Source organism: Typopeltis vanoorti, chromosome 6, assembly GCF_054136105.1.
Source record: "Typopeltis vanoorti isolate ZY-2024b chromosome 6, IOZ_Tvanoo_1.0, whole genome shotgun sequence".
NCBI lineage: Eukaryota > Metazoa > Arthropoda > Arachnida > Uropygi > Thelyphonidae > Typopeltis > Typopeltis vanoorti.
Genome location: NC_143554.1, coordinates 32,297,761 through 32,322,592, shown reverse-complemented (window position 1 = coordinate 32,322,592; position 24,832 = coordinate 32,297,761). Strand labels below are relative to the sequence as shown.

Sequence of the window (24,832 nt, the reverse complement as noted above, 5' to 3'; positions counted from 1 at the left end):
CCAAAACGACCCAGAGGAAGACCAAGATATAGGTGGATTGATACAGTACAAAGTGCTTTAGACGATAGAAATATAAGATCTGATAATGTTGGAGTCTTGACAAGTAACAGACTGATTTGGAGGAAAATTGTAGATAGGAAATTAATAATGATGTAATTTTTTTTCATGTAGTACTATCATATCCTGTACACCCCTTGAGGGTACATGGCAGGAATTTGATGATGATAATGATGATGATGATTTCATTGTAGAAGTCTTGAACCCAGTAACTTTGCTTTGTCCTTGGACAGCTACAGATGTGACTAAGATCATTCAGTTCTTATGTGTGAATGTGTGTGGCACAGATGACGTATTATAGCTGACATGTGGATCATCATCATTAGACTGTGAAGGTTCATGAGAATCCGACATCGGTTCTCCTCTATCCTTATTGTCCTCTGAATCAACGGAAAATTCTTTCAGAGGTTCAGGAATGGTAAGTTCTTCACTGTGCAGAACTGGTTGGAGAGCAGATGGTATATTCAGGTATGCTATTGTCTGCTTCTTCTTTCCTCGGGATGCCCACCCGAAACAGGTTGTACCATGCAGAAGTAGCAGTCATTTACATGATTGCTTGGCTCCCTCCAAACCATAGGAACAGTAAACGGCATCAACACTTTGCATCCTTTCAGCTACTTTAGAAGATTTCTAGCACATGCACTGCAACATATGTGTGTGTGTGTGTGTGTGTGGGGGGGGGGCAGGCCTAGTCCTGGTCCCTCAATCTTACATCCGAAATAAAGCTGATACACATTTTTCACTAACAGAGTGATGACCTTTCTTCTGGCTTGCAAACGTCACTTCCCTACAAATATTATGTTAGTATTACAAATAAAAAAAGTTATTTGCAATACTAACATAAGTATGAGTCATCACTACTGCTGGATTTATTCTGCAGGGATCACTCATGTAGTACTTATGATGCAGGAGTAAATGGGAGTGTAGCCCAGGAAGTTGCACAAACACTTGCTCACAGCCAGTGATGCAATAGCTCCTGAGGGTGTTGTGTATGATTGGCTGATGCAATGTGTTTCAATCAGATGATTAAAATACAGCATTACCAAATGATACCTATGTACACTGAATCTCTCCTAAACAAGAGCCAATCAACAGATTTTGCCATTTTCGTGTTCAGCACATCAAAATTAGTAAAGAATCACTATTTTCATTTCAGAGGCAAATTGTGTGTTGTCCAGTGTTACCAACAATATGGTGATGGGTCTGTAATTACTTATGTTTCTTTTTCTGTGTTTATGTAAGGGCGTTAATACAGTCTTTATTGTTTCAGGTATGTGCTGTCTCTTTGATTAAGTTATGTTTTTTTTTGTTATCTTTTTAATGCTGTTTTTAATTTCTCTACTTCTACAGAATTATTATTAAACTTAATAAAATCTTGTATTGGTTAAATTTTTCCATAATTTGGGTGATCTGTTTTTCATATAGTTCTTGAACAAATATGATTAAGCAGTCTTTGAAAGTTTGCACTCTATTTCCTATAGATTCAAATGGGCTCACATGCATTTGAGTTGTTATATCCATTGTCTTCCATTTCTTCTGCTATTGTTTGCTGCATTGGCTGATCACCACCTGCCATTGTTTGCTCCATTGGCTGTTTACTGGTTGCTGTTGAAAGCAGCATCATTCCCCCCCCCCCCCTACAGTATAGACACTTCCACTCATCATGCTTTGCATTCGATTTTCGTTGCTATGTTTCTTCAGACATTCCCAAATAACTTTTTTTCGTTCTCCTGTTGCGTGGTTAACTGCTGTTTGCTTCAATCTTTGAAAACTTAAGACTTATATGCTACTTAACGGATACTTACATTCTTTATATCAATATTTTCAACTTGACATACTGAATTCATTGATAGATTTTGAATATTAATTCACTAGTAAAAAGAAAAAAAGAACTTTACAATTTCAAAAATGGGATTGTAGTCATAGCATTCTTGCTACCACATGATACCACTGTTCCCTCTTAAATAAAAATTTAATAATTATAATTTTTGTGATCTGCTTTGTTTTCTTTTGAGATGAATAACCCGAGATTCCTGCAAGAAAAATCCTCACCATCAGCCATTTTTCTTTCTTTTTTTTTTCATTCTCTTCCAAGTTAGTTAAGGCCTTTTCCTTTGTGGATCTCTGTTATAAAATGCTCTTTGAATCTGTCCTGTCTATTCTCAGTACCTGTCCAGTCCATTTCCATCTACAATTGTTTTTTATTTCACTGGTGATGCTTTATTTGCTCATTTTTTTTAAATAATTCATCATGTTTTATACAATGGGGACAAAATATTTTATGCAAACACTTTCTTTGAAAGCTTTAATTTAACTTCCCTTTTTTTTTTTTTTTTTTTTTTTTTTTGTTGTTGTTGTTCACTTTCCATGTGATATCAGGAGAAAAATTGTTTTTCCTTTGGAATCTTTAACTGATAATAATAATCAGCTCTACTTACACATTCTTGAATGCTAAAAATGTTAAGTTTTTTCCTAATCTTAATTTTTAATATGATTCTGCCATCTGTTCACTCTCCTATCTATACTCTCTATAGTCTTTGATCAAGTGCTTCATTTCTATACCAACTCTCAGATCCATAACTGAAAACTGATTTGAATACTCTCTGGTATACTACTAGTTTAGTGTTTTGGTTAATATCTCTCATATTCTAAACAAATTTATACAACGGACTCCCCCCCCCACCTTACCAGCTTTGCATATTCTTTTGTCTATTTCCATGTTTAATTTGCCATCTTCACAGTAAATAGTGCTTTAAATAGCAGAAATATTTTATTTGTTTTATAGGTTCTCTGTTGAGATGCAGCTGAAGTTTTCTCTGATCCTGCCTGTTTTCATAGTTTTGGTCTTTTTATTGCTAATTTTCATGCCAAATGTGTTACATTTGTTATTCAGTTTAGTTAGAGAGATTCCTGGAGAATTGTACTGGATGTGTTTAGGAATACATCATCATCTGCATAAAGCAAATAGCTAAGTTTGATATTCTCCAATTCTAATATCAAGTTTGATGCTACTTTCTTTCATAATGCGAGATTGATGTCCATGCTGAAAGTCAGAATGTAGAAAATAGTGATATGATAGGAATTTGTGATGTAGTACCAGATAGCTTTGAGAGTGGTGTTGAAAGTGAGGGTTGAAGGTTTAACGGATAAAAAAAATGAAGAGTTAGTTTCAATGAGTGAGATTGCACAGTTGCACGGAGTGATACTTAAGGCGAAGCAGCAGCTTGAGCGTTTGCAAAATTGTTTACTAAGTGCATCAGCTAATGAAAGGCAAATGTATGATAAGAAATATAAGAGTATGATCGGGAGTGTAAGAAAAATGAATGAGCGAGTGTTGTACGGTGATTCTTTAGTAAGAGGTGTAATAGATGAGAGTTTGTTAAAATCGTACTTAATGGGTGTGAAAATTTAAGGATGTAAATGAGTCTATCAGAGTGCAAAAGCAGAGGATAAAAGAAATGATAGTAGTGGCAGGAACAAATGATTTAAATTCCTTCTTTTTGCTCTAACCAGCAAGCCCTGAAAGAAGAACTAAAAATCATTAGTGACACATTCATAAATAATGGCTATAACAAAATTACCATCAATAAAATACTCTATAAAACCACAACAAAAACGAATCTAGATTACAGTAAAACCATAGCCATCCCATACATTAAAGGGTTATCAGAAAAAATCAACAGAATCCTACAACATTATAACCTCAATGCCACCTTTAAACCACCCACTAAACTTAAAACCATATTCAGCTCCTCTCCTCCCATTAGCACATCCTGGAGTCTATTGCATCCGCTGCACCTGTAACTTACCGTACATTGGTGAAACAGGACGGACAATCCCTATATGCAAGAAAGAACACATTAGACACATTAAATATAACCATTATGGTGAAGCAGGCCTCTCAGACCACGCACTTAACACCTTACACCAAATCAATTGGAAAAGCACCTGCTCCTTACACCACACAAAATCCTGGTACGAAAGAAAATTTAAGGAATCCTGCGAAATCCTGATAAACCACCCAAATATCAATAACAAAGATGGCACGAAAATTCCAAGGATCTGGATGGCACATATTCAGCCAACCTAATATGAAAGATTCAACATAAGTCAGGACTCTAGCCAATCCGCTAGTATTAGAAACCATTCCACTCCAACTGGCTGGAATAATGTTAATATATGTATATAGTAGACAACACAAATAATAGGACTCTAGCGTTGATGTATAATTTTTTTTTTTTTTTTTTTTTTCACCAGAGGTCAGGCCAACAATTGCGGTAGCGGTTGGTCAGTGTCTTTAACGAACCAGTTTGATTGTAGTATAGCTTGTTTCTTGTGTATATTTGTACTCTCCAGAAGATGACCTTGACATTAAGGTCGAAACGTCGAATTGTAGATTTTAGTTATATTAAACTAAAGTTTTTATTCAAACACGGTAGTTGTCTCCATAATTTTCAAAAATGCAAATGATTTAAAAGGTGATAAATTTGCTATGAGAGAGGACCTGAAGGAATTACTAGAGGTAGCAAAAGAAAAGAGTGAGATAATTAAGATAGTGAGTCTGTTGCCACGGTATGACAGAGAAGAGTTAAGAAGGAGGGCCATAATTGCAAATGACTATGCGGAGGTTATGCAAGAGGAGTGGTGTGGACGTGTGGAGTGAGTTTGATGGGCGAAAGAATTTATATAAGGTGGATGGTTTGTATCTGAATGGATTTGGTGTGCAGAGACTGGAAAAAGTGTTGTTGCCAGGAGTATTAGGAACAAGAAGGAAGAATTTTTGGCCTTGGTTGGCTCTTCCAGCCCACAGGTTATTAGTAGTGAAACATGGCTGACAGATGATGATATATCTAGTGGGATAGAATGTGAGGGGTATAGTGTGTTCAGGAGGGACATAGAGAATAAAATGGGGTGAGGAGTGTTATTGATGATAGCTGATGAATTGCAGCTAAGGAGAATAGAAGCAGAACTGCAGGATAGAGAAAAGAGCACATTTGAGGCTATTTGATGTGAGATTGAGACTAGCTGAACAAAATATACAGTTGGGTGCTGCTATAGACCAGGTGATGGAATACATGGTGGAGATAGTATGCATAAGCAAATAGAAGCAATGAGTGGAAGGAGGGGGTAATTATTATGGGGGATTTTAACTATGGTAACATTGATTGGAAGGAGGAGAGGACACACGGGAGGAAGGAATTGGATTTTATGCAGTTATTAAGGGATAACTATCTGCGACAGCATGTAATGGAAAATACTAGGGGGGTCAGAGAGTGCTTGACCTAGTAATTGCATCCGAGAATTTGGCTGTAATGAATATGACCACATTGCCATCAATTGGTGAGTGATCATAGGGTCTTGACCTGGGAGGTGGTTAAATATGTGGAATTTTCAATTAAGACAGGGTACATGTGGATTTACGGGCAGTAAGTATGACAAGCTTAGGAGATTGCTTGGTTCAGTGCCATGGCATGTAAAACTGCAAGGGCTGGATGTTGATAGTGCATGGGAGGTGGTTAAGGAGTGTTTGCAGGAAGCAATGGCTGACTGTATACGTAGAGTTTGAATAGTAAATCAAGTAAGGGTTAAATCGATGAATAACACCATTAAGCTTGAGCTGCAAAAAAAAAAAAAAAAGAACAACTGTGGACAGAATTTAAGGAGAAAGGTGACCTGCAGGCACAAGTATGGTATAAAGCTCAGGCCAGAAGGGTAATGAGTGTGGTAAGAAAAGCAAAAGCGGATTATGAAAGAAAATTAGCCATGCAGGCTAAAGAGAATCCCATACAGTTTTTTCGATATGTTGCAAGTAAAAAACAAAATGTATATGGCAGAATGATTTTAAAGAATGCCGATGGTAGGAAAGTAACCGAATCAGTTGATATAGTGGAATTACTGAGTGAGCACTTTGCAAGAGTATATCATCCAGGTGGTGATATTGCAGGAATGAAGGAACCAACAGCTTATATGGGAATTATGGTGAATGAAGTGGAGGTGAATAGTCTATTACAAAACCTCAATGTGAATACATCGTGGAATTGGATGGTATACCAGCTCGTGTCGTACGTGAAGTGGCTAAAGAATTGTCAGTGCCCTTGACCATTTTGTTTAATTTGAGTCTCGGGTCTGGGTTAGTTCTGAGGGGGTGGAAAGAGGGGAAAATAGTACCACTGCATAAGGGAGGTTCCAAGACTGCTGTTGCAAACTATCGACTGATCAGCATATCAGGAGTCAAGGTTTTGGAGAAAGTAGTCAAGAAGAATGCAGGAATGGATAGAAGAAAATGGGATACTGTATGGGGGGACAGCATGTTTTTGTGAAGGGTAGATTATGCCTCAGTAACTTGCTCACGTTTTATAACACAGTGGTGGCTGAACTGGATAATGGTAATGGGTTTACAGTGATTCTGCTGGACCTTTATAAGGCCTTTTACAGGATAACACACAGAATTCTAATCAGTAAACTGCAGCATATGGGGATGGGTATAGGGTTGGTGAGATGGAATAGGAGGATGGTTGATGGAGAGATATCAGAGAGTAGTTTTTTTAGGAGTAGCATCCAAAAGACTGCTTGTGACTAGTGTTGTGCCGCAGGGTTCTGTTCTTGGACCATTACTATTTAATTTGTTCATTAACGATATAGGAAATGATCTGAGAGGAACTGTTCATTTGTTTGCGAAGTTGGGTAGAGCAATAGTGAATGCACAGGTTGTCAAAATTTTGCAGGATGATTTGGATAGTTTGGAGGACTGGGCTAAGGAGAATGGATGTCAATTTAATGTGGCAAAATGTAAGGTTATGCATTTTGGGGTGAAAAGATTAGCAACAGTATATCACGTTGGTGGAACTGTACTCCAGGAGATTGACGAGGCCAGGGATTTGGGAGTGTTGGTGGATAGGGAGTTGAAGTTTAGGGGACACATTGCAAAAGTGGCTAAATCAACCTATCAAATCACTTGGTTACTGAAGAATACTTTGACGAGCAGAGACAAGCAAGATATTGTTCCTCTGTATCGAGCCTTGATAAGACCCCATCTAGACTTTTGTGCCCAGATTTGGGTGCCAGGGTTTCTTCTTGATGGGGAGTAGGTGGAGAGGATCCAGAGATGAGTGTCCAAGATGATAGCAGGTCTATGGAATGAACCTTATGAGAACAGGTTGAAGATTTGTGGGTTGCAGAAATTGGTTGATAGGTGGAAGAGGGGTGATATGATTGGGACATTCAAATTACTGAAGGGTTTCTATAAGATTAATTCAGAAGATATTTTTGAGAACAGGACTGGTGGTGGGAGGACTAGGAAACTATCCATGGAAACTGAGCAAGAGTGTAGTTAGCAAGGGTGTTAGAACAAGGTTTTTTACTTGGAGAGTGGTGAATGAGTGGAATAAGCTGCCATAGTCTGTTGTGGGTGCTATGACCATGAATGAGTTCAAGGTGAGGTATGATAGATACTGTGTGAATGTTGAATAGTTGTTCTTGACATGATGTTAGGGCCTCCCTCGATGAGGCTAAGGACTCTTTACAGTTGCCCGTAATAATAATAATGCAGTCTATCGATAATGTATAAGAGTGGAGATAGTGTGCACCCTTGTCTTACCACCAGTTTTTACACTAAACTTTTTTCCTATTTTCCTCCATTTCTAACTGCTGACTTAAAACTTAGATATACATTATGCACTTAACAATTTAAATATAAACTATTCACTTATGACTTAAATATTAACTGTATACTGATCTGTGTGATGTCATATTTACCACATATAATCGTACTATTTTGAAAAGCTTTCCTATAGGCTTGTTTTATGCCTTTTACAATGGATCGACAAAACTTAAACACAGATGTGTGTTGTTATATTCCCACGATTTCTCAACTTGTTGTTGTAAAGTGAAAATTGTCTTGACAAACTGTCTTTGAAATGAACTCTTCAAGTTACTGCAGTTACTGATGTGAGAATAGATGAACTGGAGATACTCAACATATTGAAAAATGTCAATGTGAGCATAGCAGTGGGACTGGATGGTATGTCAAATTGTGTTCTATGAAAATGTGCAAGAGAACTGGCAGCGCATTTGATGAAGTTGTTTAATCTAAGTCTCAGCTCTGGCAAAGCTTCAAGGAAGTAGAAAGAGGGTATGATAGTTATTTTACATAAAGATGGCTCGAAGACAAGTAGCAAATTGCAGACCAGTTAGTATTTCTGGAGTGGTGGTTAAAAGTATTGGAAAAGTTGGTTAAAAGTATTAATTTTAGATAAATTATGGACTCTGCAACCGTGTTATAAATAACTATTTTAATTTCCCGACATTTCGACGTTCATATCAAGGTCATCATCTGCAGTATATACAGGGACAAGCTGAATTACATTTCACACAGTATGCTAAAGAGACAATGATTTGATCAATGGGTATTCTACATGTCCTCTAGTGAAAATAGAATATATAAAAAAAATTAAATAAATACAAATACACGTGAACAATAAATTAATTAATTACTTAATTAAAAACTACATCAAAGCTATATTCTATTTTGCATTTTTCCTTTCTTTTAGGCTTGCACGGTGATCCGAATGCATTTTTGGAAATTATGGAGACAACTACCATGTTTGAATAAAAACTTTAGTTTAATATTACTAAAATTTACAATTCGACGTTTCGACCTTTATGTCAAGGTCATCTTCTGGAGCGTACAAATATATACAAGAAACAAGCTATACTACAATCAGACTGGTTCGTTAAAGACACTGACCAACCGCTACCACAATTGTTGGCCTGACCTCTGGTGGAAAAAAAATATAAAAAAATATATATATATATAATAAAAAAAAATAAATAAATAAAATAAAAAAATATATATATAAAAAAAAAAAATAAAAAAAAATAAAATTAAAAAAAAAAAATTATACATCATCGCTAGAGTCCTATTATTTGTGTTGTCTACTATATACATATATTAACATCATTCCAGCCAGTTGGAGTGGAATGGTTTCTAATACTGGCGGATTGGCTAGAGTCCTGACTTATGTTGAATCTTTCATATTAGGTTGGCTGAATGTGTGCCATCCAGATCCTTGGAATTTTCATACCATCGTTATTGTTGATATTTGGGTGGTTTATCAGGATTTCGCAGGATTCTTTAAATTTTCTTTCGTACCATGTTTTTGTGCAGTGTAAGGAGCAGGTGCTTTTCCAGTTGATTTGGTGTAAGGTGTTAAGTGCGTGGTCTGAGAAGCCTGCTTCACCATAATGGTTATATTTAATGTGTTCTTTCTTGCGTATAGGGATTGTCCGTCCTGTTTCACCAATGTACGGTAAGTTACAGGTGCAGCGGATGCAATAGACTCCAGGATGTGCTAATGGGAGGAAAGGAGCTGAATATGGTTTTAAGTTTAGTGGGTGGTTTAAAGGTGGCATTGAGGTTATAATGTTGTAGGATACTGTTGATTTTTTCTGATAACCTTTTAATGTATGGGATGGCTATGGTTTTACTATAATCTAGATTCGTTTTTGTTGTAGTTTTATAGAGTATTTTATTGACAGTATTTTTGTTATAGCCATTATTTATAAATGTGTCACTAATGATTTTAAGTAGTTCTTGTTTCAGGGCTTGCTGGTTAGAGCAAATAGTTGTGGCTCTGTTTTTAAGGGTGTTAATGACTCCATATTTTTGTGCTGGGTGGTGGTATGAATTCGCATGTATGTATTGGCCCGTGTGTGTCGGTTTTCGGTAGACCGTGAAGGATAGACTGCCTGAAGGAAGACATGTAACTAGTGTGTCTAGGAACGGAAGCAAATTATGGTTTTCGATTTCGATGGTAAATTGCATGTGTTCGTGTTGTTTGTTTAGGTGGCTGAGGAATGTGTTTAGCGTTTGTCGCCTGTGCGGCCAGATCGCGAACATGTCGTCAACGTATCTGAGCCAGATTGTCGGTCGAAGTGTGGCGGAATCAAGAGCGCTTTGCTCAAAGGTTTCCATGTAGAAGTTCGCGATTGGGGGGGATAATGGTGAGCCCATGGCTGTACCTTCCTTTTGTAGGTCGAATTTGTTTTGCCCCACGAAGTAACCGGACTTTAGTACGTGGGCAAAGAGGGCTGTAATGTTGGGCGGAAATTTGTTCTGTAGTAGGAGAATTGTGTCATGATGGGGACATTAGTGAAAAGGGCAGAAACATCAAAACTGACTAATAAGTCGTCTTTGTCGAGTGTTATGTTTTTGATTTTGTTTATAAAGTGTTGTGTGTTTTTTATGTAGGAGGAGGAATGACCTACCAACTCCCTGAGTGTTGCCGCTAATTTCTTGGCTAGGTGGTGATTGGGACTGTCTATTCCTTCCACTATTGGTCGAAGGGGCACATTTTGTTTGTGTATTTTCGGAACCCCATATATTCTGGGGGGGGGGCGGGCGTAGTGGGGTTTGAGTTTTTTAACTGTGTCTGATGGCCAAGAAGTGACGGACTTGAAGGGTTTTTCTGTTTTGTCCTTTAGCTATATTCTATTTTAGATGACATCAGAGAAACATTCATATAGGTAGTTTTCTTACAGTAACAGTGATGTCCTAATTTAACATGACAATTGTTATATTAGATTTAAGATTCTGGATTACTTATGGTCGTATTTATAGTTAACTCTTAGGGAGAAAGGTTAAGTGGATAGAATATGTGCTTTCCATATGCTTGGGATTTTTTGACCATCATTATTGTTAAGATTAGAGTGGTTGATAAGAATCTAACAGGCTTCCTTAAATTTACGTTCCTACCGTTTTCATGTGATGTAAACAACTGGTGCTTTTCCAGTCAATTCTGTGTAAAGTGTTCAGGGCATGATCAGAAAGGCCAGCTGCACATTTCTGTGTTGGAGGAAATGGATATGAGGCTGGTTGCTTGGATGAAGGTTGGCTGATAGATAGACATCAGTAGATGGTGTCATGGAGTGGAATCAAGGCAAATGAGAATGACTAGTGGTGTGCTCCAGGACTCTGTACTAGAGCCAATACTTAATAATTTGGACATTAATGATATAGCAGAAAATTTGAGGAGGGATATTGAGTTGTTTGCTGATGATGCAAAACTGTGGAGGTTGATAAAGGTGATATCTTGCAGGATGACTTAAATAAATTGACAGTGTGGGCAAAGGACAATGGCTGTCAATTTAATGTTGTAAAATATATGGTAATGCAGTTCAGGATGAAAAGATTACACACTTTGTATCATATTGATGGTACTAGATTACAGGAAATAGATGAGGATATGGATCTGAGGGTGATTGTAGATATAGATTTGAAATTCAGAAGACATATTGCAAGGGTTTACAAAATATCTCATATGATTACTTAGATGTTGAAGTACACATTGACAAGTAAAGATAGGGAGGTTATTACCCCTCTTTATAAGGTTAAATTCAGCCACATCTTGACTACTAAATAATTTGGTTGCCTAGGTTTTGTCTGAGATCAGGAGGTGGTGTAGAGGATTCAGAAACAAGTGATCAAACTGGTGACAGACCTGCAGAATTCTTCCTGTGAAGATATGTTGGTTGCAGAGTTTCAGAGAAACAAGCTACTCTACAATCTACATGGCATGCTAAAGTTACTGACCAACTGTTACAACTACTGGCCTGACCTCTGGTGGAAAAAAAAACCTCACTACATCAAAGCTAGAGTCCTGTTATTATCTATTAGGTTACAAAATTAAATTAAGCTAGAGAGCAACATGTTTACAAAAAGGAAAAAATTAATAAATAATAAATAAATAAAAAAATTACTTATATAAGTATACATATAAATTTCACAGGCTTCTTTAAATTTCTGTTCATACCAGGTTTTTGTATGATGTCACAAGCAAGTACTTTTCCAATCAATTTGGTGTAGGATGTTATGAGCGTTATCTGAGAGGCTTGCTTCATCAAAATTGTTAAATTTAATGTGCTGGTTGTGCTCTTTTTTATGGATAGGGATTGAATGCCCAGTTTCACCAATATAAGGTAAGTTACAGGTGCAATAGATGCAATAAACTCCAGGATGTGCCAGTTGGGGGAAGAGGATCCTTAGAGGAGTTGAATATGTTTTTTAATTTTAAATGGTGGTTTAAAAGTGGCACTAAGATTATAATGGTGTAGGATCCTATTAAATTTTTCCGATAACCCTTTATATTTTTTGCTGAAGTTTTATGTAGAACTTTATTAATAGTATTTTTGCTATAGCCATTATTTATAAATATATTGCTAATAATTTTTAATTATTGTTTAAATGCTTGTTCATTAGAGCAAATTTTTATACCTCTGGTTTTGAGTGTTAATGACTCCAAATCAGATTGATTGGAAAAGTACTTGCTCGTTACATCATACAAAAACCTGGTATGAATGGAAATTTAAAGAAACCTGTGTAATTTTGATTAACCACCCTAATCTTAACAATAATGGTGGCATAAAAATCCCCAGAATTTGGATTTAGTTTCCAGCAGACCCTGACTTTAAGACTCTAAGCAATTTTTCAGCTATTATTGGCCACTATCCATACTATTTGGTTGTAATTTATATCTATACTTATATAAGTAATTTTTTTTTCTTTATTAATTTTTTTCCTTTTTGTAAACACGTTGCTCTGCAGCTTAATTTAATTTTGTAACCTAATGGATAATAATAATAGTACTCTATTTTTGATGTAGTAAGTTTTTTTTTTTTTTCACCAGATGTCAGGCCAATAGTTCTAACAGTTGGTCAGTAACTTTAGCATTTCATGCAGATTGTAGTGCAGCTTCTTACTTTGTATATATGTGTATACTCCAGATGTTATGACCTTAATGTGAAGGTCGAAACGGTGAGTGTTTAATTTGGTTTTATTAAACTAAAGTTTTACTCTAACACTGTAGTTGTTTCCATAATTTTCACGAGGACATGATAGAAACTTAAGTTCTTCAATTTTTTAGCAAAAACTGTTCTCATTCATATACCTGACAGAAACTTTCAGGTCAATACATATAGTAGAGTGAGAACAAGGGATCACTCCTGGATGTTTTGTAAGAGTGTGGTTAATTAGGGTGTACAGACTAAGTTCTTTGCTTGGCGAGTGGTGAATGAGTGGAATGGTTTGCCAGAGGTAGTTGTGAGTGCCCCCAAAGTAAACAAATTTAAGCAGAGGTATGATAGGTATTGCGTGAATAATGGCTAGTGTGAGTCTCTTGAATTAGTCTCTTGACACCATGAAAAATAAGTTTCTTTTCCATTGTTTTTCATAGCCTCTTCTCAAGAATGCTTGTATAAATCTTATCTGAAATACTTAGTGGAGAAATTCCTCTGTAATTTTCACATTCAGTTTTATTTCCCCTTTTTACGAATGGTACTATGAGAACTCTACTCTGATAATCTGCAATTCAATTTTCTGATGAGGCCTTCTGAATTATGCAATGTAGTGTAGCCATATCCACTCTAAAACTTTCATAACTTCATATTTCAGCATTTCTGGTCGAATATCATGCATTTGAGGTGCCCCTTCACATTTTAGGCTTTTGATAGCTTTTTTTACCTCAGATATTGATATGTACTCTTGTTTGCATTCCTCTTGAATATTTTTTATTGCTGTTCTGTTTTGACTGTTTAATTTAACACTCTTTCTTTATAATTATTCCACTCATCTAGTATATCTTTATCTTCAGTTTTCATGTAACCTTTATCATCTTCGATTCCTTCTATACTATTGTTTTATCCATTTCTGACCTTTTTCAATACCCTCCAGATCGTTTTGCCATCTTTCTTATATTTATCTTCTGTATTCTTACTGAAGTATTCCCATGACTTTTATTTAGCTACTGTTATACTTCTTGTTCTTCAAAGAAAATTGTTCTTCTTATAATTTTCTCTGCATTCTTCTTTTAGGGCATCTTTCAACTTACTTGCTAGAAGCTTTTGGTGCCTTCTTCTTTTTCACTACTGCTTCTTTGAATTCTTGTGTCCACCATGGTGGTCTTGTTTATATGTTGCAGGCAGCTTCACCACATGCTGACCTAGCTATATCAGTCAATGTTCTTGATTATATAGATCTAGTGTTAATACTTTCCCGTGTTTTGGACCTTCTGCTTATTCATGGTGGTATGTTATTGAGCCAGATAACTTTTTATAGTTGGAAGCACCATAAAAATGTCCTTCCAGTTGATAATATCAAATCAGTTAAAAAAACTTAATATAATGTAGTAGGTTTGTAACAATTAGTGCTGATAAGTTGTATTTAGTTACTGAAAACATTTTTTTTTCTTGTTATTTGAAATATAGTATCTTTCTTAAATTACCTAGTCACCTTGGAAAATAGATTTGCTGGCCATTTATTTGTGTGCCTTAGCAAGTTCTGTTTCAGAAATCAGTCGATAATTGACCATCTCAGGAAATGGTAAGCTTAGTTATTTGAGATAAATGAGAGATTATCATATTTAATACTACATTTGTTGCAATTAAATTTAAGTACACATTTAGTTGGTGAAATTTAAAGTTCAAACACATGTTTTGAAAAAAAAAAAATTTTTTTATTGTAGATGAAGTTAATAATGAAAATGTGTCCAATAAGAGAAAGCAACCAGTCTCACCTGCTGGTGAAAATGTTATAGAGAAATTACAAGAATCAGAGAAACTAATAGCTGAATTAAATGAAACATGGGAAGAAAAATTGAAGAAAACAGAAGCAATTCGTGTACAAAGGTTAGTAATATAAACAGCCAAGTTATTATTGGATATTTTCATTGAGTAACTTAAGTTTTGAAGTAAATTCTTGAAATTTATAATCGTTCTTCTCACAACTGATAGTTGTTTTTTTAATTTTTCATTTTTTATGATTTATGCAAAGTATTTCAAGTTTTTCAGAATGATTTAGCTTATACAATTTTTCTGGAAAATACATATCAGAGAATTCCATGAATAAAAACAGGAGAGAATGGAATTGCCATAGTGGTTATTTAATGATAGCTAGGAAGAAATATTGATTAGGGAATAAATGAAACTAAATTTAATTACAGATGCAGTATTTCATTATTTTAACACTGGTAGCTTCACTCCCACTCATTACAAGGATTCTGTATTTCTAATAGCAAAATTAATCACTGAAAAAGTGAGAAACTTTTTTCTTTTTTGGGTACATTAAAGTGATAATATTATGTTGCAGTACTTCTCTGCAGTTGGAAGATTCATTCTAGAAAACCCAAACTATCCACACAATATCGATTATAACTTTCTTTGAACTCATTGGTAGTTGTGGAAGTTCTTATTGGTAATTGAGAACTTCAGACACAATCTGTTATCCTCACTATTCTATGGTATAGTTCTTAGTAGGTTTTTACTTGAATATTTGAGGAATGATAACTGCTGGTTGATTGATATTTAGCCAATATAATACAATTTGGATTATGTACACATTATAATAGTATACCTCATAATCAGATATCATTTAAAACATCAGAATTAAATATGCTATTCCAACAACTTAAATTAAATATGATATTCCAATGGAAGATTCATTGTAGAAAACCCAAACTATCCACACAATATCTGTTATAACTTTCTTTGAACTTATTGGTAGTTGTGGAAGTTCTTATTGGTAATTGAGAACTTCAGACACAATCTGTTATCCTCACTATTCTATGGTATAGTTCTTAGTAGGTTTTTACTTGAATATTTGATGAATGATGATAACTGCTGGTTGACTGATATTTAGCCAATATAATACAGTTTGGATTATGTACACATTATAATAGTATACCTCATAATCAGATATCATTTAAAACATCAGAATTAAATATGCTATTCCAACAACAAAAAAAAAAATCTGTATAATTCAAATCATGATGGTATATAGATGAAAAGTGAAAATCACTATTGCCATTTTGAAATAATGAAGGCTTCAGATTTGTTCAGCATTTAGGAGTGGGATATTCAAAATTCAAATTATCCAAGTGCAAGCTAGATAAAAATTAGTATCACAGTAATATAAGAACAAGGGTGGAAATTATTGTAAATAATGATAAACAAAGGGGCAGTTTCACAGTAGTATTTTTGAATGGCTACACCATTTAATACCATAACAATTCTAAATACTAGGTTTCGTTACATCCCATCAAGTGTGGGAAGCAGTTGTCATTCTGAACTCTTCTGCCAAATTAAAACGATTCAACAGTAGTAAAAAGAGAGGAAAACAATTCTCTTTACAAATCCTTTTATTATTATAATAAGTGGTACTTCCAGGGAGTCAGGACACTTTGCTAATCATCTTTTTATGTTGGATCCCACCCACAAAATACTAATGTAAACCTGTAGTACATTTTGTACCATGAGTGGGCTAAGGATTTTTTTTTTTGTGATTTTTCTTTCTTTGTTTTTACATAATTGGGAAACCCTGCTCTAGAGACCAAATATGTAACTTTTTCAAGTCACATTCCATCCACTTCCCTATACATGCATCTCCCATACATTCTCAGTTGTTTCTGTCCTTAGCTGATGTCCACTATCTTATATCAAACCTTTGTAGCTCACCCCCTCTGTCTTTTCCATCTTTCATCTGTTAATCTGCTAATATGGCCAGCCCATTTCAATTTACATGCTTTATAACAAATCCTCTACTCCAGTCCTCTATATCAGAACTATATCAGTCAATATAAAGTTAGGCCATCGGGAAAGGAATTCAGCATTGATACTATTGAAATTGTGGAATACTATTGAAATCTTGTAAATAGATCACACAAGGAAGCAAAGTGTTTTAGCTGTATAAAGACTATCTCTTAAGCGATTTACCTCTATGTTTAAAAATGAACGCTATTTAACATGTGCATTGTTCTTGTTTTTACCTATGGAGGTAAGACATGGGCAACAACTAAACACAGGACGACAGATTGTGTGTGGCCTAAAGAGTCTTGGAGAGAAGAATGCTCCAATGAATGCTCTCTCCAAGACTCTTTAGGCCACACACAATCTGTCGTCCTGTGTTTAGTTGTTGCCCATGTCTTACCTCCATAGGTAAAAACAAGAATAATGCACATGTTAAATAGCGTTCATTTTTAAACATAGAGGTAAATCTCTTAAGAGATAGTCTTTATACAGCTAAAACACTTTGCTTCCTTGTGTGATCTATTTACAAGATTTCAATAGTATTCCACAATTTCAATAGTATTATCTGTTAATCTTAGTTCAATTTGATCTGAATTTGTCATTAGTTTTCTTTTAGTCATATTAATTTTTAAATCTTTTTCTCTTGCTTTCTCTGTCCAGATCAGTTAGTTTCTGAGCTCTTCATTTTTTACTCACAGAAGAATGTCATATGCAAAATGTAAATGATTGAGATTTTTTCCATTGATGTTAATTCCATAGTTTTCCGATGAAAGCAACAGAAAACAATTTGGGTGATATCAGATCTCCTTCACTTCTTTCTCTCTCTCTCTCAATGCTCAATTCCTTTCCCTCATGGCCTAACTTTACATTGACTATTAAGTTCTGATATCTAGTTTTTAGCATACTTATATATGCAGGAAGATGATATTTACTTTTTCTATTACACGATTAATAGTGTGGATATGATCTAGTGTAGAGAATCTTGCCCTGAAGCCTGCTTATTCATCTGGCTGGCTGTTATCTAAAAATCTTACTTCTTTTTTAATATAATCAGTATGAAAGTTTTGTTCAATTATGATACCAAGCTAAATTGGCCTATAGATATTGATGTAATAAGATTTATGCCATTGTAGATTTTTTTTCTGTAGTTAAAACTGCAGTGTTTTACCCAGGTGGTTTGCCCCAGGCAGCCCTTTGAACCTTTTTGAACTTTTGTAGTTAATTCTAAAATATAGTCTTGAGAACTCATTTCCAAATATTGTAATACTACTGCGAATTTTCCTCACGATTGCTGTAACTGTTGCTAGTTGTGAGAGGAGTTTTTCTAAATGAAATTGATCAAGAATTACCTACATTACTATGAAATAGACTTCGCCAATGTCACCGATGATTTTGCTACAGAAAAGCAAGAAAAATAACATTTTAGAATGTTGAAATTAAAGTTTCACTTCAAAAATAAATATAGTGTTTTAATTTATTTCCCTATACATCATTTTGACTTTTTGTAGTATTTTTGTCTATTGAGAGGGGTGGCAAACTCAGGGACCACTCGGGGCGGCAAAATCTCTAGCTGCACCACTGGTGTGCCATGCTTGCTTACAGCAGATAAAAAACGTACTCGCACGAAAATCTCTGAACAATGCTTGGAGCGTTTTAACAAGAATAAAACTGATTTTGTGCGTAGATTTACTACTATGGATGAGACTTGGATTCACCATTACACACCAGAATCCAAACAGCATTCAGAACAGTAGACAGAAACCAGTTGTTCAGCACCAAAGAAGACAAAGTCTGTTCCTTCAGAAGGAAAGATCATGGCTTCGGTGTTTTGGGATGCTAAATTCATTTTGTTTATTAATTATCTTGAAAAGAGCAAAACAATAACTGGGGAATATTATTTCGATCTTTTAACCAGACCAGATGAAAAAAATCGTGAGAAAAGACCCAGTTTGCAGAAGAAAAAAAATTATCTTTCATCAGGACAATGTACTTTCTCACAAAGGTGTTTAGGCAATCGGAAAATTAAGGGATCTGTATTATGAATTGTTGGCACATCCACCCTATTCCCGAGATTTGGCTCTCTCTGACTTCTATCTCTTCCCAAAACTAAAACTCTTCCTCGCTGGTCAGCGTTTTTCTTCAAATCAAGAGGGGATTGTAGCTGTAGAGGGATATTTTGCAGATCATACTGAGAACCACTATGGGACGGGATAATGGTGCTGGAGCATAGCTGGAATAAATGTATTAGTCTTAAGGGAGATTATGTTGAAAAATAAAAATAATTTTGAAATTATTCGTTTTTTCATTGTTAGGCCAAGAACTTTTCAGACCACCCTCATACATACCAAGGGATAAGTGAGTAATTAGAGTAGGAGTGAAATGGATTAACAGTGAAATTTAGCAAGCTGTACTGGAAAAGAAACTGTTATGGAGGGTGGTGATCAGATCCATGAAGAATATAAAGTGCAGGCTAGAAAGGTGATGAACATGGTAAAGAAAGAAAAGGTGCAGTATAAGAGGAGATTGGCTGGTCGGGTCATGGTTAACTCATAGGAATTTTTCTGCTATATATCAAGCAAGAGAAAGTATAATTATGGCAGGTTGACGCTAGTAGAGTCATAGCAGCAGAATATCAGTTGCAATGGATATAGTGGAATTATTGAATGAGCACTTTATCAACGTATATCATACTAGTGTAAATGATGCTGTGCAATATATAGAAGGGAAGCAAGTATTAGGAGAATTTAAAGAATGGGAAATGAAAAATAAAAATAATTTTGAAATTATAAATTTGTTTTTTCATTGTTAGGCAGAGAACTTTTCAGACCACCCTCGTATGTTTTGAATGGTTCTTGAAATATGTTTTCTGATATGATTTTTGATTTCTTTGCTTTCACGGTTTTGTAAATTCTGTATTGTGTGTTTTACTTTTTTTTTTGTCTCTGTTTTCCTAATTCTTCTCCCCCCCCCCCCTCTCTGTGTGTGTGAGTGAGTGAGTGATTTGCTCAAATGTCTTTAAAAAGTAAATTATTTTGCTTGATGTCCTATTTGCTGTTAATGATTTCTTAAATTTTGAGTAAATTCTATTATTGCTGAAGATATTTCCCCCATTTTATCAAATAAGTCTGATTCATTCATATTTCTTTCTTTCAACTTTCCTTCCATTATATCCTCAAATTTTTCTTTATAGTTTTTTATATCTTCATCTTCTATTGTGGGTGTTTTCACTAGCAATTTTAATCTCCCTCTCTCTTTCTCCCTTGATGTTCATTTTAATCCTCACCCTCATTATCCTATGATCACAGTTAGTTAAACTGGTTGAAAACAGATATATTTCCATTTTTTTACAAATATTACATGGAAATATTTTACATACAAAATTTCTTATAATATTTCCTTTTTGTTAACCATAATGTAATCAATTTCATTAAAAATTTTCACTTGGTGATCTCCACATCCAATTTTTTAATTATTTTTTTTTCAAGAAAGTATTACTTATATATAATCTCTGGCTCTCTGCAAATTCAGTATGTCTTCATCCTCTTCCATTTCTTTGGTCCACACCTTATTCCAGCTCTTCCTTGACCACTACCTCCCAACTCAGTATGTAACATATACTTGTTTCAGTATTTTTTCTTTTATTGTAGTTTCAGAAAGTCCAGGTATATTCTAGTCTGTTTTTCCAGTACTTTACACAGATCTTCTTTTTCTTCTCCTTTCAGGGTTCTGATATAAGTGCCAATGTTCAATTTCCTTGTCACAGTGTTCTTCACAGATCCTGAAAGGGCCTACCATCTGGGTTTGAGAAATGTATGTGTATGCATATAGAAGTATCAGGAAGGCGAATACAGAACATGTTCAATAGGGCTTGACCATATAGTTCTAACTGGTGCTCTTGTGATGATAGTCTTCTGGATTTTTGGTAGAATAATAAAAATAAATATATAAAAATCAGGGATGTTACTGATGTGCAGCACTTACAGAATGACTTGAATAGGCTGGAACTATGGACAAATGATCATGACTATCAGTTCAGTGTGTTAGTAAGTCTAAAGTTATGCACTTCAGGGGTGATGAGATTTCCGGTGGCATATTATATTGGTGTAATTATGCTTGGAGAAACTGAAGTTCAAAAGTCTCATAGCAAAAATTTCAAGTATGACTCAAGATAATTATGATCCTGAAATGAATATTGTTGTATAAAGATAATGAAGTCATTTTTTTTTCTTTACAATGACTTTATAAAGCCTAGTAATAATGTAAAGTTAATCATGTGGTATTCATGGTATCCTCTGCTACCCTTGAGGGTACATATCAGGAAATTGATGATGATGATGATGCAACGTAGATATGACTACACCTGGACTGCTCTGCACAGATTTGGTTTCTGGATTCCAAGGGGATAAAGAGTGTAGAAAGGGTGTAAAGATGATATTATTGTTATTATTATTACTTAACACCTCCAGGGACTCCAAAGACTCATCGAGGGAGGGCACCTTCTCTACACCTCTCCATCTCCACCAACTGCAACTATCCTCATCATATACACCAACGGCATCTACTGCCTACCACTAGTATTTTCACAGACAATCACAAACATCCATGCCCATGGCAGGATTTGAACCCACAGCCTTTTGGCTGGAGAGCAGATACGCTAACCACTTGGCCCACTGCTGGCCACATTTCATAATTCAATATTTCATATTGAATTATGAAATGTGGATTATATGAACAGATCAAGAATATGTGGACTGCTGATGTTACACTGGAGAAAAGGAAGATGATGTGATACAGACTTATTAATTTCTAAAACTACTTTGTAAGATATACCAGCTGATGGAATTTTTCGTCGTATAGGAGGTGAGGAGAGAGTAGTGCATCTTGGGAAGGTTAAGCTTGTATATGATTAACAAGGGAGCTGACTTATTTTTCTCTCACAGTAGTAAGCAAGTGGAATGATTTGCCTGTTGAAGTGGTGAGTGCATCAGGCGTTAGTGAGCTTAATAAAAGCTATATGATAGCTGATATGGGTTATGTAAAGCTTTCCTGCTCTCTGACTTCCTGGATGGTTGTAATGATAATAATGAACAGCAACATACATATTGTCAGAAAGCATCTGACAGTATTGACCAGAAAGTGACATCAGCAGTTCTGGAATCCTATGGAATTGATAAAAAAACTAATAGCTATATTAAAAGATGTTTATCAGAAGGCAGTTGCAGCAGTTAGAATAGGTGATGATTTGGGGAAATGGTTTAAAACAAGCAGAGGTACTAGACAGGGAGACCCAATATCACCAAGCATTTTCATCGCACATTTAGAAAGAGCAGTGGACAAATTGTAGGAACATGCCAAAGGAATATCTGTACACGGAATGAGAATTAACAATCTGAGATTTGCAGATGACGTTGTTATTATTGAAGAAGACGAAAGAGAACTACAAAAAACACTGAAACCGTTAAATGAGGAAGGGGAGAGATTTTGACTTGTTATGAACTTTGAAAAAACAAAGACAATGGTATTTGGTGAGAAGAACATGAAACAAAAGATACAAGTGGATGGAACTGATATAGAAAATGTAGAACAATTCACATATTTGGGAAGTAAACTGACATATGACTTGGACTGTAAAAAAGAAATAAAGATCAGGATTGCAAAGGGAAGAACAAATCTGAAGGCCATGGATAACATCCGGAAAAGTAAAGTGATCAGTCTGCAAGTGACGAGTACTGGAAACATGCATTTTCAGCAGTGTACTGTACGGATTCAGATTGTTTGCTAGGCCCACTATCACAAACTTCCAAAATCATGCACAAACCTTTTTAATGTCCTTTTCCATATGCCACTCATACATTGAGAGTCACTTCATCCCAAGCCACAGCAATATTTTTAATAGCATGATAAATATTGAATATTTTCCAGAATTGCGTGACAGTCTGGTCATTTTCTTCAGTGGAAGAAATGGCTTGTGAAAGAGTTCTCTGTAGAAAATAAGCCTTAAACACTGCAAGAACTCCCTGATCCATTGGTTGGATCAGTGAAGTAGTGTTTGGAGGGGAAACATGACCGTGAACTTGGTGAAGTTTCTCCCTCCAAGTTCAAGGTCATGTTTCTCCCTCCGAACATTACTATATTGGAGGGAGAAACATGACCTTGAACTTGGTGAAGTTCATAGCTATAAGACTTACAAGATGGATGACCTGGAGCATTAGCTAGAATTAATAAAATTTTAAATTCTACATTTTCTTTCACACAATAGTTTTTTATTTCACTCGCATAACAGTTGATTAAGGCATCCTCAAACAATTTTTGAGTCATCCACGACTTCTTATTGGTCCAATTATGAACTGGGAGTATGCTTCCTAATGTTTTTGAAGATTTGTGGATTCTCACTGTGCCATATCACAAATGGTTTCAGTTTATATCCAGCCACATTACCTGTAACAGAATCATAATACAGGCATTAAGAGCTTTGAAACTAGGTATAGGTTTCAGCTTTTTGTGGATGAATTTCCGCTCGGGCATTTTTCTCCGAAACAAGGACATCTCATCCATATTAAATAATTGCTGTGGTAAATAATTTTTCTCCGTAATAATTTTATCCAATTTTTTCACAAACTCCTTGGCAACCTTCTTAGCACTTGCAGATGGCCATACATTTTCACATTATGCAGTGCAAAACTCTGCTTGAATCTCATGAACCAACCGGAAGAAGTGTTGAATTTGTAGTCATTATTGGGTCCTGCTTTCTCCTTCAACATGTTGAAGAGACTTAGTGCCTTAGCGGTTATAGTCACAGTGCTAAGGGGTATGCGCTTTTGGTTCAGGTCCTCTATATATAGCTGAAAATGTTATTTATTCCCTTATGGGATCACGGACATATCTTTGAAAGGACTTACACTCGAACGGATGTAAGTCGAGGGATGATTGTATATGTAATGATTTACTTGTTTAATTTCCTCATTAATTTTTATTATTTCTAGTTGGACATAGCTATTGAACATAACTTGGGTCTTCTTTAGGTTTATCTTTAGGCAGCTGTTTTGCTAGCAGTTTGGAATTCATGGATACGAGTCTGTAATTCATGTGCAGTTGAAGTAAAGAGAACTATGTCATCTGCAAAGCATAAATGGCTTAAATATCTTCTATTTATCTTCAGACCTTTCCCTTCCCAATCAAGAAATTTGAATATTTCTTCTAGGCAGACTGTGAATAATTTTGGAGATAGTGTCACCCTGTGTTATACCCCTCTGTATTCCCACAGTAGGGATGCTTTCATTGAAATGAATTGCTGCTGTGGCATTGGTGTATGCTGATTTGATGGTCTTGATGTTTGGCTCCTCCACTTGTTGGTTTCATAATGCTTTAACCCTCCTACCGGCTGAGGTGGATGAAATAGCCAGGCCACCCTAGAATTTTTCATGAATTAAAACTTCATTGGCATTCTATCTTTTATCAAGTATTTACCCTCCTCCACTGTTAATCCCTTAACGGCGATTTTAGAGCCATTAGCAAATTAACTGTAGATTCTTTTTGCAAATTTTCAAATGTTTGCTTGCATTTAAAATATTTTGTCAAATATTTATAATTTTAAATAACATTTAGTGAAATAAATATGACATTTTGCTTTCTTTTTTGCAAAATACCTTTATATGGATTGTCACATTTCAATTTTAGGAACGATTTTTTTTTTTTTTTAACGAACAACAAATGATTATAAACTGCATTACTCGGTTTCAATATTGTCTTGTTTAGTATCAGAAATTTATATCCAATGGTATTTTATCAGAGACTTATCCTTTTGCTTAAAACTGCAACAGATTTTTTTTTTTTTTTTTTTGTAGGATGCACATTACTACAATATCTAGTGCTTAACCACTGTAGATATGTTGAAAATATAATAGGAAGGATATCCTGTATGGAATGATTCAAAATTTATGCTCATTTTTAGGATTTTTTACTGCAACTCTCCTCCCCCCCCCCTCTCCTGTCCTGGAACTAAGTTACATAACTACTTTAAATTTTTACTGGCTTGAAAGCTTTCAGACAGTATTCTAAATCTCTTATTCGGTTTACCGTTTTAACAAAAGAAATAAAGCAATAATATCATTGTATATTATTATTATTACACAACACCTCCAGGGATTCCTAAGACTCATCGAGGGAGGGCACCTACTCTCCGTCATCATCTATTGCCTAC

General features: G+C 35.2%; 1 protein-coding gene across 4 annotated transcripts in view; it reads left to right on the top strand.

The window, feature by feature from the left end:
• The window catches only part of unc-104 (kinesin family member unc-104), a 942,286-nt gene that overhangs the window by 288,614 nt on the left and 628,840 nt on the right, over positions 1–24,832 (top strand). For all 4 annotated transcript variants that reach the window (XM_090394094.1, XM_090394092.1, XM_090394093.1 and 1 more), the window contains exon 13: positions 14,574–14,736. In XM_090394094.1, the coding sequence (XP_090250220.1) occupies positions 14,574–14,736 (163 nt within the window). The remainder of the gene's footprint in view (positions 1–14,573; positions 14,737–24,832) is intronic.